Genomic DNA, 15,147 nt, shown 5'->3' with positions numbered 1-15,147 from the left:
TTTCCTTCCCGAGGCGGTAATTAAGTGTCCCTCCTTGCTGCGGACTCACTTCGCAGACATCTAGGTTCTCGATGCAAATTCGCCACACCCAAGGAGCTTTTGGTACAACACAGTTCCCTTTGACAACTCTGCTCTTACTTTGCCACATTTCGACTCGAATCGCTTCGTCTCGTCATCACTTTCCACTACCCCTCCGCATATAGAAAGAAGAAGAAACAGAGGTTTATTCCAAGTATCCCTACCGCACGCCGAACATCCGAATGAATTTGATGCTGTGAAATCATACTAGCAGTAGCTTTGAGCCGAGCCCACCCCAACGTGTACTGGATGCAATGTGCTTTGCACATGCTGTCCTCACATTCAGCGGCGAGGATCCAGCCACTACGTGGCGAAGGCGCGTGCTTCCGTCGTCCTTTTTGCAAATGCTTGGACGCATAAGCTAAGACATGGGCCCCATCGGACGTATGAGGCATCTATTCTTGACCGAAGCCCATAGTCTCTTCAACGGCAATTGTAAGCTTCTGCTGAAGCATTTCCAGACTCTTGTATGGCGGTAGGTCCAGTCGGTTGAAACTAGTAAAGGGTCAGCGCTTGAACAGATTCGGCAAGCTGTGGGTGAGTATCTTACCATGTGTGAGCCTTGGGAAGATTGTTAATCTCTCCAGCCTTTTCGATTGTAAATCTTCTCGGACCGTCACTTCCTTGCAAATCCTTGAAACCGTTGACCGGGATACGCGATGTACCCGTCGCGAACTGAAGTAGACGCGACTTCTGCTCTCCATCCCACGAACGGATCGTCTGCCAGAAGAACTGGATAACCTCATCTGACTCTGTGTATCCACGGTAATCGGTGTGCTTCTTCCAGTCGTCCACGTCGATCTCGGCGATACCACCAATAAGCAACTCGAGCTCACGTTCGTCGAAAACGTTGACCAAGTCCTGAGGGATAAGCTCATGGAAGCCATCCTTAAAGGCTTGGAATTGCTCCGCGATACGCTTCTCGATTCTCCACTTCACCATGAGGTCGACGTACTCCTTCTTGTTCTCGTTCGTCACATCGATGTCACGACCGCCGGGGATGAGATCCTCCACAGTCATGACACCGAAACGCTCGTCTTCGGTGGAGAATGTCTGCTCGAGGATTCCTCCAGAAATGTCGTTGTCCAACATCCACTGCAAAGAGCGGTGGAAGTCGGCATCCACACCTTCCATGTCGGCTAGGACGACCGACTTGCCCAGTATCATCTTGTACAGAGCACCGATGAAGAAGGCATCGAGGAAACGACGATGGAAAATCGCCAAGCCAACAACGCGACCAATGAACTTGAAGTAGTTCAAATGCTCGGGGTTGATACCGGAATGGGGGTTGATTTGAAGGGTGTAGTTGTCGTGGGCGGAGTACTCGAACAGGCAGTAGAACGGGTTGAACATCTCGTGGGAGAGGAGGAAGAAGAACTCTCTGGAGAGACCACCGTAATCCAAACCATCCTCGCCATCGAATTTGATCATAAGTCGCTTTTTCAAATCGGTAGCAGACTGCCGAGTGATTTCTGCAAAGGAGTCCTCGAAAATATGAGAACGCCGCACCTTGATGTGGCATTGTCCGGAAAGGATGCGCATCGCAGGTTGCGAGCGGAAGTAAATGAGCTTTCTCCTGAAGTCTCGCTTGTACTGTGGTACGTTCTGATCCAGGGATGACGGCAAACGGGGATCGTCCCACGTTGTGGTCTTTGTGTTGTGGTCCACGAAATACACTCGAGCAGTGTTCGTGAGACGCATCTCCCAACCGCTTGGCAGAGGTCCCAACTGAGAAACGGGCTGTTGCTGGATGGTGCCGTTGGTTGCGTTTTGGCCTCCGTACATACGGATGTACTGCTGGCGGCGGGGGTCAACCCAGGTAGTCGTACGGGTGTTGTGGTCCACGAAATACGGGCGGCCTTCAGGAGTCCATCTCTGTTCCCAACCAGGCGGCAGCTCGCCAGTGCCCGGGCTTGTCGCTCCAGTGTGCATCATCGTAGCGTTGTTTGCGCTTTGAGCGGCTGCTTGCTGAGCTTGCAAAGTCGGGGAGTTCGCGCCGGTTCGATCCTCGGGGAGGGTTCGGTTCTGATGTCTCTGGCGCTCCACTTGGGTTGCGGCTTCACGATCGTTCCTCTGTTCCACAGCCCCGGCAACGGTCGGTCTGTTCCAGCTAGTAGTTCTTGTGTTGTGATCAACGTAATATGTACGGCCAAGGTTATCCTCTCGGCGTTCCCAACCGGCCGGCAAGCGCCCTTGCGCATCTTCAAAGGGGCTCAATGTGCTAGAGTTGCGTGCCGGAGGCGGCCCGCCATTCGCGGCCGGAGGAGGGCCGGTGGAAGTCATACTCGCAGGTCGGTGCGGCAGGTTTACTTGAGAACCAGGAGCTGGGCCGCCATTCGGAACACCCATGGCCGAGCCGGGTCTAGCGTCAGCCGTCGGGGCCGAGAGCGTCGAAAGGCTGGACCCTTGAGCAGGCGGAACAAGTGAGGGACGGCTGGATGATGCTTGCCCAGCCCGCGCTGGTGTGGTAAGGTTTGTTGACAGATTTACGATCAGCTTTCCGTGCACAACTAGGTTATCGGTCGACTTCTTGAGGTCTCGCGTGAGCATTTGGTCTGTGGGGCACGGCATTTGTCAGTCAAGTCTGTGGCGACAACGCAAGCAGGAATGCGGCAGAGAATGTTACCATCAGCGTCCGGTGCCAGCTCAATCACATCGCCAATCCTAACGTTGATTACACCAAGGAAACCTTGGTCCTTCTTCTTGAACTTCTTCTGGTCAAATACCTGAACCGCGAGAATGGTGTCTTCGTTCACGTTGCTAAATGATGTCAGAGGATGGTTTTGGCTGCGATGAGCATATTGGGGGCTAGAACATACAGGTCGAAGCTCTCGTTCCAGTATGGGTTCAATGTCCGCTTCTGTGCACTCGTAGTCTTGGTCTGGTCTCCGTTGACGGTGATGACGGCGAAGGGATCCGGAAACCCTGTTTTACGTGTTAATGGTTTATTTCAACGGATCGGAAGGGGGTGGCGACGTACGGAAGACATCTCGCTTGTACAAGCCATCAGCAGCGATAACTGCGTTGAAGTTAGTATTGATAGCCGTTGCGCAGAGGGAGCGACCTGGGGATGACGAACTCGTTACTCGGAGGTTGGGCTTGCGGCTACAGACATCAGAGTTAGCTCTCGTGATTTGTTCACCGTCGGTGACGTCCAAATGGCAGCGTCTACAGACTGACGGAAAAAGATCAGATGCACTACTTACTTGGGCTGCCCGGCATCATTGCGGGAGGAACTCATTTCGTCGCGGGATAGCCAGCGACAACGGTGTCGACTCCCAAAATATCTGGCGTGCTCAGAACAAGGTCGTTCGTTCTTGGAACAAATGAGGGGTTAGACGAGGACGATTCGCGGATGACGTTTGAGAGTGACCGGTCGCGGCGATACGACGGAATGGATTATCGAAAACAATAGGGACGGGAATGCAGCAAAAGGATGCTTTTGCTGGTGAGATGTAGCGTAGTGTGGATTGGCGTTGACGACGACGATGACAAGGACGACGGCGAAAGGCAGAGCTGAGGCAGTGCAGTGCTGTGCAGTGCAGTGCAGAAAAGCCCCCCGCTTCGACGAGCCAAGTGGGCTGGGTTTTTGGGGGCCTTGGAGTTCCCTTCGGGGGTGCGGCGGATGATAAGGTGACGCGGCGGGCGGGAAGACCGAGCGAGGCTAAGAAAGCAACGGAGGGACGGTAAGGATACTGGCGGGATCGAATCGAACCAGCGATGCAGTAGACTTCGTTCGCCGTCTATATGTCTCTCTCTCTCTCTCTCCGGAGGGCGACGAAGATCGACCGGTGGGATTCGATTGAGGGAGTTTGGAGGTTGTTGATGGAGGAGACAGGATGGAGCGAGTTTGGTGTTTTGGCAAGGTAAGTCAGTCAGTTGCCCCCGTCTGAGCGCTTGTCAAACGGTACGTGTGTGCGAGTGGATTTGTCTCCGGTCGGAAGTTCGCAGCAGAGGAAAGAAGGTTGTTAGGCGTGATGCGGGAGGTGAGGTATGCGGTGGGTAGGTGGTGGGTGGTATGGTAGTTAGGCGGACGGGCGAGGAAGTGTCAGGTCCAGCGCTATCTGACTCTGCTCCAGTGTGCGGCTTGCGGCGTGCGGCGTGCGGCCTGCCTGTGCTTCCATCAGCTTTCGCCCTTGATGACCTCAGCAGGGTGGCAGACGGGAGCAGTGATTACGGCACCTGCAGCAATGGTGACAGCGGTAACAGCGACGCAGCTGCAGTGGCAGGGCAGTGATGTGTAGCGGCCTAGGCGAGGTACCTCCACTGTTGGTAAGGCAGGTCAATAGGTACTGACGGTGAGTGTACATAGGATGAGGTGAGGGAGATGCATCCGCAGGTGAGTGTCCCAGGCGATTCCCAGCTCGGTTCGACATCAAGAGCCAAGGAACCTGGAAGTGCGGATGGCGAATCCCACTTGTTAGTACTTGGCGGGACCCAAAGGTCACTGTGGAGTACCACGGAAAGCGGGTAAAACCTCTCGGCGGTGGTCGGGTCGTCGAGACCGGATCCACAGATGAAGACCCACTCGCTTCGAGCACCTTGAGAAGTGCAAGTACCTATTCTTCACCTGACTCACCGAGTCACCATGAACAAGCACTTCATCCAGAAGAACTCAAATACACTTTCATACATTGTGGATGGCTTTGGAATCGAGGGAGGCCATGGTATTGTCGAAATGACATGTCAAAACAAGTCTTGATCGGAGTGTTGCCTGGCAAAATGAAACGACAGATGGATGTGCGATACATGTGTACATGACGTCTCAGTCTAGGTTGATTGATGATGGATGGATATTGCTAGGCTCGCATTTTCTCTTTGCGTCTCGCTCATCACATACTGCAACTTGGCCATAGTATTTGGAAGCTGCGACCAGCTCTGTCTGCTTTCTCGTGAAATGTACAGTCGGAACTGGGAACTCGTCCTCCATCGATTCATATGTCCTACATTGTCTAGGAGTTCCCCGTCTGTCTCCATATCATCCACCTTGAACTCTGGTTCGGGCAGTGCGCGACTGAATGATGGACGCGAAGCAAGTACCTCACCTTAACTCTTTTGCAAGTACCTCGTCAAGGGCAACGAATGGCAGCGCAGGGAGAAAATGGAAATCAAAACAAACCAGACCGAGAGAGAGAGCGAGAGACAGGGCCTCCAGCTTTCCTAAACTTCTAAACACTGTTCCCAATGGTGTTTCGGATGCCCATGGCCGTCAGAAAGCTGCCAATCCCACGCGCCCCTTGCCTGCCTTTGCCTGTACCTGCGGTGCTGCGTGCCCTGACTGACTGGCATGGCCAAGTCTTTTCACCCTTGCCCCGTACTTCATAGTCAGTCGAATCCCGTCAAGCTGGAGGTGCCTCCAGATTCGAGAGAACGACCTTACAACCTGCCACTCGGTACGGGATCCCTGCCGACCTCACCTGTACCCTGACCCGCGCCGCCGTGCTAACAGTTGCGAACTTGGGACTGAGGGAGGGGCCCGAAAGGTTTGGGAGGCCCCTCAGTTCGGGCCGTAGACACAGAGTCCACAGAGTCACCAGGAGTCTAGAACCTGACCAAGCGATTGTATGAGCAGATGCCACTCTTTACATAATCTCTTGTGGCCACTTTGGAATCAGTATCCGTGTTATCAACAAAAGTCTCTGCTCTTGTTCTTCACCTTCGAGTCTTCCGCGGATAAGAGAAAAGTCGACTTCGTAATCTGTATTTCTCATCGCCTGCTTTCAAAGATCTTCTCTTGAGAAAAGCACGCACCGGCCGACTTGGGGACGCGAGAAAGCAGAAACGGCGCATTGTTCCTCATCCCATCCACCACCAACCCCCCGTTCATGCGCTACGGCCACCCTCTCTCTCTCACCTCTCGCTGTCTCCCGTTTCTCTGTCTCCCTCTGTCTTTCTCTCTGCATCTCACTACGTGCCTGTCTGTCTTCAGCATGTAACAACCTAGGTACCCATTCATCAAGCTCCTCCGTAGCATGGCAGCCAACTTCACCAGCGCTCTTCCTTAACGCTGATTCTCAAGGTTGCCTCAGGCCTTTGGAGGAGCATAATGGTTGGTGCCCGGCACGTCCAGTCCGTTCCCCCTCATCCCTCCCGACGGTCCAACCGTCACATCCATCCACATCCCTTCTTTTGCTCGGCGCGAGAGCACAGTGAACAAGAAGCGGCATAGGGTATACCATAAATAAACAAGAGACCAGCCCAAACGCAGTCGCCTGCCTAAAAGTCCTATCCAATCACCTTCCACCTCTGTCCAATTCCCTTCCGTTGGGAAAAGGGCAGAAAATGGGGAGGGCCCCTGCAATCCAATCGCAGCCGCGGGACCATGGGGCAAGAGGCAGAGAGATAGAAGGCAGGGGATCTCACGGCATCGCAACCTACAGAGTACAGCAAGCACGTGCCGCAGAGACGCTTCGCTTTTTGCTAATTCCCAATCCCAATGAAGGGCTCCAACCCGTCCAATCCTTTGGGTAGGAAGAACACCCTCTTGCCCTTCCTCTTCCAGGGCAGTCTTCCGTCGGTTTGACACCGTGTATGGTCAGGATGATTCCCAATGTCGATTGAGGCCCTCTTTCTGAGTGGCTTGCCTGCGCCGCCATCCCCCTTCAAACCACTGGGGACAGCCACTTCCGTGTGCCAGCTCGCGCGGGAGGGAGGGATGGATGCTTATTAGGAAGCCCGTCCTGAGGCGGGCAACTGTGCGCCCGGGTCGGGCGGCGTCGTGGGTCACCTGCGAAAGGACGGCACCACTAGGCTTGTTCGCCCGTCTCGTCTCGTCTACGTCCCGGCTCTGCGATTTTCACATGACTTGTCACTTGACGTTTGGATGCCATGACGTATAAGTCGACTCTCCTATACAGGGTGATGGAGATATCGTGATGCTATACATGCTTAATCTCTAATTAATTCCCAATTGCTCGGCATATCGCTATACAGTAAGGCTATACAGCGACTTGTGGCAAAGATATCATCTCATGGGGGTGTCTTTCGCAGCAGAAGCTCTGTAGATACAGTATCATAGGGGCCAGTTGTTACAGGATTAACTCAAAGATACTTCTATGCTAGGAAGTGTAGTTACAGGTCTATTGTACGAAGTGATATCCGTATAGGGCAAACTTTTCCACGCACCTGTGGTCAACTTGGAATACTAAAAAACATTCGTTCGCTGATTGCCCAGAAGTGTACAACGATGATTCCACGCCTTCTGTAGACTCGATGAACGGGAACCATACTTAAGAGGTCTCGGTTCCAGGCCCAGACTCTGTGGCCATTTCGATTCGGGGATGTCGATATCGAGGAACATACATCTCTACTTAAACTGCAGTATAGTCCATGTGACAGCAGAGATCTTTTTATGCGCTGGCATATGACGAGTGCTCAAACGTTAATCTGGGTTTGACTATAGGACGGGTATGCGTGCATCTTCACGAAGCTCGGCTGGGAGTGTAATGTTGGCTGGCTCACACCGCAAGGAATCTCGTCAATCGGCGTTACGCTTCTGTTCATCACATTCGACCTCTCCTGCCAGCCATAACCAGATTACGCATCAATCTACTAGCTGTCATTCCACAAGTTTTACTCGTTGTCCAAGATTGTACTCTGAGATGCGGGTGTTGATCCATCGAAATTGAAATACTCGTCGACTGAATGTAAAAGCCTGACCAAATCCCTGAACGCCATATTGAATCTTTCTCCTTTCCCTACCATCCTGTATGTTACAATCGAAGCAATGAATCGCGTCACGCCCACTAATCCGGGCTACTAGACACGAGCGAGCCCTCGAGAGGCGTCACTCTGCCTAATGCCTAATAAGGGGTGAATCCTCCTCTGCCACGGCCGCGGTAGCCTCCACGGTAGCCGCCACGAGGCGGGAAACCGCCACGGCCGCCGAGGCCGCCGCGACCTCCTCTGCCTCCGCCGCGACCACGACCGCGAGACATACCCGGAATGTTGGTGCGTTTGGGGACGACTTTGAGGTTGCGGCCCTTGAAGACGCTCTCATTAAGGACGAGGGCCTGGGCGACGAGGCTAGGCTCGGTGAACTCGACGTAGGCGTATCTGTAGCGCAAAAAAGATGTTAGTTTCCAAGCCAGTTCAAGACGCATTTCGTGGGTGGCTTCTGCAACGTACCCCTTGGGCTGTCCAGTGAACTTGTCCAACAAAATCGTGACGCGGTTGATGGAGCCACAGCTCTGGAAGTGAGCTTGAATCTCCTCAGGTGAAGCAGAGTAGTCGACGTTGCCGACGAAGATGCTGCGGCTGTCGATGTCCTCCTTGTTCTCTGAAAGTTCCCGACTCTGTTGGTCGAGGCTGGCTTGCATTTCGCGCAACTTGGCGGCCTCCTCTTCCATCTCGGCCACCCGCCTCTTCATCGCAGAGATCTCCTCCTACGGTCTTCTGTCAGTTTACCTCCTCTTATCTGCGAAGCCAATGGCGAATCAAGGCTCTTTGCGCACCTCATCGTGGCCGTCTTCCTCACCGACGCTGTTGTTCTCGATGTTGTGGTCCTCCACAGGGGTATCCTCGGGCTTGACGTCCGCCATGGCTGCAATGGTGGCAGTCGTTGTCGAGTGTGTTTGACGGTTCTGAGGAGGATAGACGATTAGCTATCGATGTTGGAACTGGGCAGGGAGAAATGGTGCGACAAGGCAGACGCGCCCTTTTTAAGGCGACCACAGCCTTGGGAGGGGCCCCCTCGCTCAAAGCTATTCGCGCCTACAGAGAGATCTCTCGTTTGAGAGGAAATACTCACAGCTGGAACGACCGCAGTTGACGAGCTCAGACCCTGAGCTAAATTGATGCAGCAGCTTGCGCAAAGGCTGAACAAGACGGGAGCTGGAGGATAAGGTAGACGTAGTGAAGGTATCCAGGAATTCTGATGCCAATGGGCAGGGGAAAATCCACGGTTTAGCCGGATGCTCCGATAAGAGATAAGAGCTCCGACCTCAAGCTTTCGTCAGGCAACGGACTTCTTACCTACCTTAGAGCTGGTAACGCACGCTCAGTCTATCCAGATGATGAATGAAAACTTCACAAAAATCACAGAGTTAAATATGAAGACGGGCTTTCGGTTTCTTCTTTTAAGTGCCCAAGGTGGCGTTGGTAGAAGAGGAAGGTACCGCGGACTCGCAAAGTCGAAATCGGTCAACCTTGGAAAGCACTTTGTCTAGCGGGGTTACGGAGCTAGCTGTGCCTGCCGCCGGCCGTGTAGATACCTTCTAGGTTGCTTCCTCTCAATTACTGAAAGCTCCGCGTACGTGAAGGGCATTCTGTTTACTGCTTTGTGACCACTCTGATCAAGACACCATTTTCATCAATACATTCACTGCTTCTGGCCGTAGAAACGCCTCGCGCTGATCCAATCCGTAGGCTCCATTCCAGGCTACTCTTGATATCGAGGTCTGGGATATGCGCCAGATGACTTTGAGAGACAAGATAATCTAGTGGGTGTCATCTGTCAATGGATTTCTGATCGGAGAAACAAAGAAACATATCAACCCGTGGATGCCTCCTCCTCCTCCTCCTCCTCCTCCTCTTCTCCATCTTTACCTTGTTGTCCTTACCGCCCGGTGAGCTCTTTGTCTTAGCAGGACCTCACTCGATCTTCGGCATCGACTTCAATACTTTTGATTAACTGGTTCAGTGGTACAATGACTAGGTCTCGAGACAAACCCTGCCCATGATACATTGGAAATTTCCACCGGTGCTGTCATAGCGGGGGCAGTCAATGTTTACTATTTACCTAGTGTAGAACGATGGGAACATTTTGGATGGGACCCCTCGACTCCTGGCGCAATTTACCGAGTCGATCACAACCGTGAGCAAAACGGCGCCGAATCCCCCCAGTCTCCGAGTTGCTCGTCCGTCCGTGATCCACCCGGGTCCGAGTCCGGAATCATTACGGAATCACCAAGATTGCCGTCCATACCTTCAGCTCCACGGTGAATGTGTTACCCTTCCTGTTCGTCATTGAAACCTTCTCGGAGGTTGTTGTCCCACACCAAGTGAGATGGTGTAGCGTCTTAGTCAGCAACCCAAGTACAGGATTGCGGCACCCGCGCCTCGTGCGCTTGTCGTCGAAAGCCCACGTGTGACGTCGCTGAAGGTGCACTGCGTCAGCACCGCATCGCCGGGTTGCCGGCTATCCTCCTTGGCCCCGGATTTTTGTTTTTGTTTCTGTGTTTTCCTATTGCCCGCGCTCATCTCGCTTCACCGCGCGAGGGGAAGGATCTGTCGTCGCCCGGATAGGCTGCGCATCGCGATCGTTGCACGCGCGCGATATACACTTCGTATTACCACGGGTCCTGTCTCTGGGGACCAAAAAGAACCCTTGCTTCCTGTTGTGCCCTGAATGGTGGGACCTTTCTTAATCAACCATGGCGTCTGACGATGAATCGATCCGGCCTTTGCTGTGGTCCTTCTCCGGATTCCGCGAGAACAGGCGGCCGGCGCCGATCAGGCGACAGCTGAACCAGTCACGGACGAGCCTTCAGGACGTACTCTCGTCTCGGAAGAAGCACTATGCCGTGTTGGCCCTCGTATCCCTCGACGTCGCTGCGCTTATGGCCAACATCTTTGTCGAGCTCGTCGCCTGCGATATGAAGCGGGAAGACGAGCCGTGGGTCAAGAACACGCGCGAGGGTCTCACCGTTGCCGGCCTCGTGTTCAGCTCTCTATTCTTGATCGAACTCGTATTGTGTGTCATTGCGTTTGGATGGAGGTGAGATAAATTCCCGGACCACATCTTTGATTAAGCGTAAATTCTAACTCAAGCCGTGGTCAGGTACTTTGCAGAGTGGTTTCACCTGCTGGATGGCATAGTCATCGTGGCAAGCTTTGTTATCGACGTGCTCTCGCACGGCATCGTGGAAGAAATTGCTTCCCTCGTCATTGTATTCCGTCTCTTCAGATTCGTCAAAGTGGTCGAGGAAATGAGCATGGGAGCCGCGGAGAGGATGGAGGGGCTCGAGGAGCAACTGGCGATTCTGAGGCGGGAGAATGGAGAGATGAAGAGGCAGTTGACACGGCGGTGATCTGGAGGCTGGAGGGCATGTTTCTGGTATTCTGGCATTACGGCATCGGTAGCATCGGTGGCAGCGCTTTCATGTGATGATCGATACCCTTCGGGAATGGACTAATGATAATGAATGATCAGGCACACAAGGAGCGCGTTTGCGAGTAGGCCGAAGGTGTTCTTGCTTCTCTGAATTGGCCAGCTTTATCTGACCGAATAAAATCTTCCTTTGTCAAGATGACGCTACTGCAACCCAAAAGTCGTGGAGGAACCTGCAAAACACACTGCTGATCTACCCATATACTTCAAACGCCTCGACCCGAAGTATGTTCAATCACCCTGCCACGAAGCCGCCGATGGCTTTTGCAAGAGCTTGTTGGACGGGTCCGGGGTAGCTGCCAGTCAGTTGTTGCTTGACCAACCACGGACTAGTGAACAACTCTGATCGACTCGGGCTTCTGATCAACGTTTCGATCTATGGATCGAGGTTGGACCGTTGGGCAATGGTGGTGTCGGCCGGACTTTCGGGGGCAGATGCGGTGGGTATGTGGTACGTTGCCGGCAGAGAACCTCCGCGATGCAACACCAGCCGCCCCGGCTGCTACTGCACCTCGTATTGCTGCTCTTACTGCATATACTATGCAGCTGCCAGTCAGGAGGCAGCCATTGGGCTGTGTGAAACAACTTTTATGATGTTCGCCTCCTCAACGTCCCGCCACGCTCCATATTCAAGGTGCTTCAGTGGATACCCCGTACTCAAGAACGAGAATAGCTTCAGGCAAACACGCCAATATAGCGCTAGTGGGCGAAAGACGTTGGATACGAAAAGGGCGAGATCGTTAGAAGAAGAAAAAAGGTGGCTGGATAGTAGCATCAAGAGGTATATGCCAATAAGATGCTTACAGTCATGAATAACGGCATAGGACCAACGAACTCGAAAGATGCAACACAAAAACACAACACGGACGCGACAGCAGGGAACGAGACCCATTGAAACTCGAGCCAAAAACAAAGAAGCGGCCAGTCAAAGAGCTACGCTTGCCGTGCCTTGAAGATGGGAAATAAGCATATCAAAATCTCGACCCTCGAGCCAAGGTGCCAGCAAACGGGCAGCCGCTACATATGCAACAAAAAGAGGTCAAAGCCTCTGCAGGAGAAACAACAGACGACAGCCGCGCCGTTCATGTTTAGATCAGACGCCTCGAGACCGGCTGCAGTCAGCCGCACTTCCCATGGCCTTTTCTTTGTCTTGGGAAGTTGAATGGGATTCTTCGCCACGAGAGTGAGATCTACGAATACGGATTATGACTTTTTCCCCAATACGCAGCTTGCAAAGAAACGTATACGTACGGGTACCACCCACAGGGAAACGGTACTTGCGTTTTGGTGCAACGCATCCAGTGGCATCCTTCGAGGTTCGGACGCCCTACCCTTGCTTCCTCGCGGCAGAAGGCGGCCAAGGGGGTAGGGTGAACCGTGAAGTCCAGGAAAGAAAAACAATGGCCCCAGAAAGAGGGAGCATTGTCCAATCAACAGCCCGTCAAATCGTCAGCCCCCTTGTTCACGAACAAGATTAGACTTCATCTCGACGTCCGGGCCCCATGTTCGCGCCGCCGTCGTTCGAACCTCGCTCCGTTTGTCTTGTTCCCGTTTTTCCTTCAACCGATCGTACCACCCTCCTTCTTCGGCAACCACTGCACAATATATTGGAAAGAAGCATAGCTGCCGAACCAGAACACGGCAAGGCAATATGTTCTGCATCCTGGTCAGCCACCGAGGGAGCACGGCACGGCAACTAGCATTCGAACCAGGCCCCTCGAGTGAGACTTGGATTTCTGCTGCCCAAAGAGAAAGAAAGGGGGATTTAGCAGAGGAGAAGACCAGCTAGTTCCAGCGTCTTCAGCCATGATGGCCCTAGATCGCGGTCGTATCTTCACCAACAATTTGGAAGCATTCCTCAAACCCGTCTCAAAGGAAATCTCCATCCTTCAGAAACGCCCACGGCCTCGAACTAGAAGGCTGGAGAAACACACAAGGCGCGCGTGCACAGCAATTTCTACACCATACAAACGGTTGCCCCCTTCTCTTCCGTCCCTGCTTGATGCTAGCAATGAGGACGGGGATTGGGGTTGGGTAGCTTCTACAGCCGAAAGTGGGAAGATTTGGGCGGGGATTGGCAGGGACACCAGGGTCACAGGGACCTTTCTCAAAGTGAGCACCGAGAAGTCTCCTCCTCCTCCTGATCCTCTCTGTCTCTCTCTTCGCAGCCCAGGGCTTGACGCCATCACCATGTTCCCAGTGTCGGTCCCCAATATCCACTCCCCTTTTGCTGCTGGCGAGTGGCGCCTGCTGCAGAGGGCGGATATTGTTTCCTTTTCTCCTCCCCCTCACTACTTTCCCACTGCCGCTGCTACCTCACTGTCACACACATATCGGATACACAGAGGAATACGGGGGCCCTAGCAAAGTAGCCTCATCAATCTCCATCAGTCAAGCAAGAATCCCCGAACCGCCAAACCCCTGGAGGTGCGGCTTCATGGCCCGCTCCCCCCTTCCTCCTGTGTGGTCCTCCACTTTGTTGGCTCCTCTGCCTGGAGAAGGAGAGAGAAAATGCCTGATCGGCCTATCATATATTCGAATTCGCTAGCGTCGCGCGCCACTGCTTTTGCCCGCCTCGGTCTAGTCGAGGGGGTGCGTGGAGTTGCTTCTCCTCGATCCTGATGCTAGTTCACTCTCCCACCCCCAGCCAACGGGTGCTCCCCCCAAGAGGATCATAAAAGTCCGGATACAACGTTTTGTGATGAAATTGCTGCCGTTCCCTAATTTGCTTAATATACTCCATCTGCCACCTTTCGCTCACTTTTCTCGTTTGCCTTTCCCTCCTCCTCCTCCCCTCCCGTAATAAGCCTCCGCCAACCCACTGTTCATCAAAAACAGCTTATTCCGTCTTCGACAAACCTAATTCCTCTCGGTTCGTCCAGTCACTCGCTACAGTCTTCAAGACTCTATACATTCGTTGGAACCACCATACAACCGTCGTTCTCGATAACCTCAAATACAAACCCCGTAATAATCGACTTTACCGTCAACACTTCCACACATTCAAAATGAAGTTCTTCTACCCTCTCGCTCTGGCCCTCGCCGCCGTCGTTGCCGCTGCCGATGATGACTGCGACGCCGCTCCCATCGTCGAGGCCTGCCTCACCAGCGAGAACGCAAAGGTAATATTCCCCAAAGACTCTACCCACCTATACTATGGTACTAACAAGACATGCTCTCTAGGTCAAGGACTGCAACTCCACCGACTACGACTGCCTCTGCGCCGCCTACCAGGCCGTCGCCACCTGCTACAACAACTGCCCCAAGGACTCCCGCGCCTCACCCGCCCAGAACCAGGTGACCATCTTCTGCCAGCAGGCCTCCCTCAACGGCTCCGCCGCCATGCGCAAGACGCAGTCCGTCGTCTCGGCCACCGGCTCCGCCACCGGTGCCGTTGCCTCCGCTTCGGCCTCTGCCACCGCCGCCACGGGCACCAGCGCCTCTGGCAGCTCCGCTTCCTCCACTGCCTCAGCCAGCTCCAGCTCCAGCACCGCCAACATGGGTGTTGGCCAGCTCGCCCGCAACACCGGCGGGGTTCTCCTCGCTGTTGCTGGTGTCGTTGCCGCTGTCCTCTAAACGAATGAAAAATCTTTTCAAGATAACGCACATAATCTTCCTCCTAAACCATCTTAGGGAAGGGGGGAACCAAGATACCAAACATCATGTCATTTAAAGCGATTATGTTTACGGTGCTCAAGAGATTTCAGCATGTTCCTTTTACGCAAAGACTACAGGACAGGACCTGATTTGACGGAGCATATTGGCACCCAAGCGAGAATTCGGGCCAAGGAAAGGGGGGAACGGCGAAAGAAAACCAACCACTTTTGTATATGCTTAATCTTTGTAATTACCTAATTCCAGCCAACCTTCATGAAGTTCACTTTTCATGGATGAGAGAGAAACAGGTCGACAAGAAAGAAAGAGAGACAGCATGTGCTAAAAGAGCCGGTTGATGATAT

The 15,147-nt window shown here is 53.5% G+C and overlaps 7 protein-coding genes across 7 annotated transcripts; 5 read left to right on the top strand and 2 right to left on the bottom strand.

The window, feature by feature from the left end:
• Positions 1 to 310: 310 nt before the first annotated feature.
• On the bottom strand, positions 311 to 3,728 carry BDP81DRAFT_83531 (HECT-domain-containing protein). The gene is made up of 7 exons (XM_060596363.1): positions 3,285 to 3,728; positions 3,158 to 3,183; positions 3,059 to 3,097; positions 2,898 to 3,003; positions 2,705 to 2,838; positions 629 to 2,633; positions 311 to 573 (listed from the first exon to the last, which is right to left on the bottom strand). The coding sequence occupies exons 1-7, from the start codon at positions 3,317 to 3,319 to the stop codon at positions 474 to 476; spliced, it is 2,445 nt and encodes an 814-aa protein (XP_060450496.1). The 5' UTR covers positions 3,320 to 3,728; the 3' UTR covers positions 311 to 473.
• A 946-nt stretch (positions 3,729 to 4,674) lies between these two features.
• On the top strand, positions 4,675 to 5,245 carry BDP81DRAFT_415754 (uncharacterized protein). The gene has a single exon (XM_060589479.1). The coding sequence runs from the start codon at positions 4,868 to 4,870 to the stop codon at positions 5,126 to 5,128; it is 261 nt and encodes an 86-aa protein (XP_060450495.1). The 5' UTR covers positions 4,675 to 4,867; the 3' UTR covers positions 5,129 to 5,245.
• Positions 5,246 to 7,359: 2,114 nt separating this feature from the next.
• Positions 7,360 to 7,793, top strand: BDP81DRAFT_83493 (uncharacterized protein). Its single transcript, XM_060596361.1, has one exon. The coding sequence runs from the start codon at positions 7,488 to 7,490 to the stop codon at positions 7,704 to 7,706; it is 219 nt and encodes a 72-aa protein (XP_060450494.1). The 5' UTR covers positions 7,360 to 7,487; the 3' UTR covers positions 7,707 to 7,793.
• On the bottom strand, positions 7,794 to 8,937 carry BDP81DRAFT_83504 (uncharacterized protein). The gene is made up of 5 exons (XM_060596362.1): positions 8,828 to 8,937; positions 8,532 to 8,660; positions 8,485 to 8,487; positions 8,206 to 8,459; positions 7,794 to 8,133 (listed from the first exon to the last, which is right to left on the bottom strand). Exons 2-5 carry the CDS (start codon positions 8,616 to 8,618, stop codon positions 7,881 to 7,883), a joined length of 597 nt encoding a protein of 198 aa, XP_060450493.1. The 5' UTR covers positions 8,619 to 8,660; positions 8,828 to 8,937; the 3' UTR covers positions 7,794 to 7,880.
• A 1,514-nt stretch (positions 8,938 to 10,451) lies between these two features.
• Positions 10,452 to 11,108, top strand: BDP81DRAFT_457318 (uncharacterized protein; the record flags this gene model as incomplete). The annotated part of the gene is made up of 2 exons (XM_060593268.1): positions 10,452 to 10,795; positions 10,859 to 11,108. 2 exons carry the CDS (start codon positions 10,452 to 10,454, stop codon positions 11,106 to 11,108), a joined length of 594 nt encoding a protein of 197 aa, XP_060450492.1.
• Positions 11,109 to 12,884: 1,776 nt separating this feature from the next.
• BDP81DRAFT_415749 (uncharacterized protein) lies at positions 12,885 to 13,853 on the top strand. Its single transcript, XM_060589478.1, has one exon. The coding sequence runs from the start codon at positions 12,995 to 12,997 to the stop codon at positions 13,550 to 13,552; it is 558 nt and encodes a 185-aa protein (XP_060450491.1). The 5' UTR covers positions 12,885 to 12,994; the 3' UTR covers positions 13,553 to 13,853.
• Positions 13,848 to 15,130, top strand: BDP81DRAFT_415748 (uncharacterized protein). Its single transcript, XM_060589477.1, has 2 exons — positions 13,848 to 14,310; positions 14,372 to 15,130. The coding sequence occupies exons 1-2, from the start codon at positions 14,197 to 14,199 to the stop codon at positions 14,762 to 14,764; spliced, it is 507 nt and encodes a 168-aa protein (XP_060450490.1). The 5' UTR covers positions 13,848 to 14,196; the 3' UTR covers positions 14,765 to 15,130.
• The last annotated feature ends 17 nt before the right edge of the window (positions 15,131 to 15,147 follow it).

Source organism: Colletotrichum phormii (assembly GCF_030913505.1).
Source record: "Colletotrichum phormii strain CBS 102054 chromosome Unknown BDP81scaffold_2, whole genome shotgun sequence".
Classification (NCBI taxonomy): domain Eukaryota; kingdom Fungi; phylum Ascomycota; class Sordariomycetes; order Glomerellales; family Glomerellaceae; genus Colletotrichum; species Colletotrichum phormii.
This window is presented reverse-complemented; position numbering and strand designations above follow the sequence as displayed.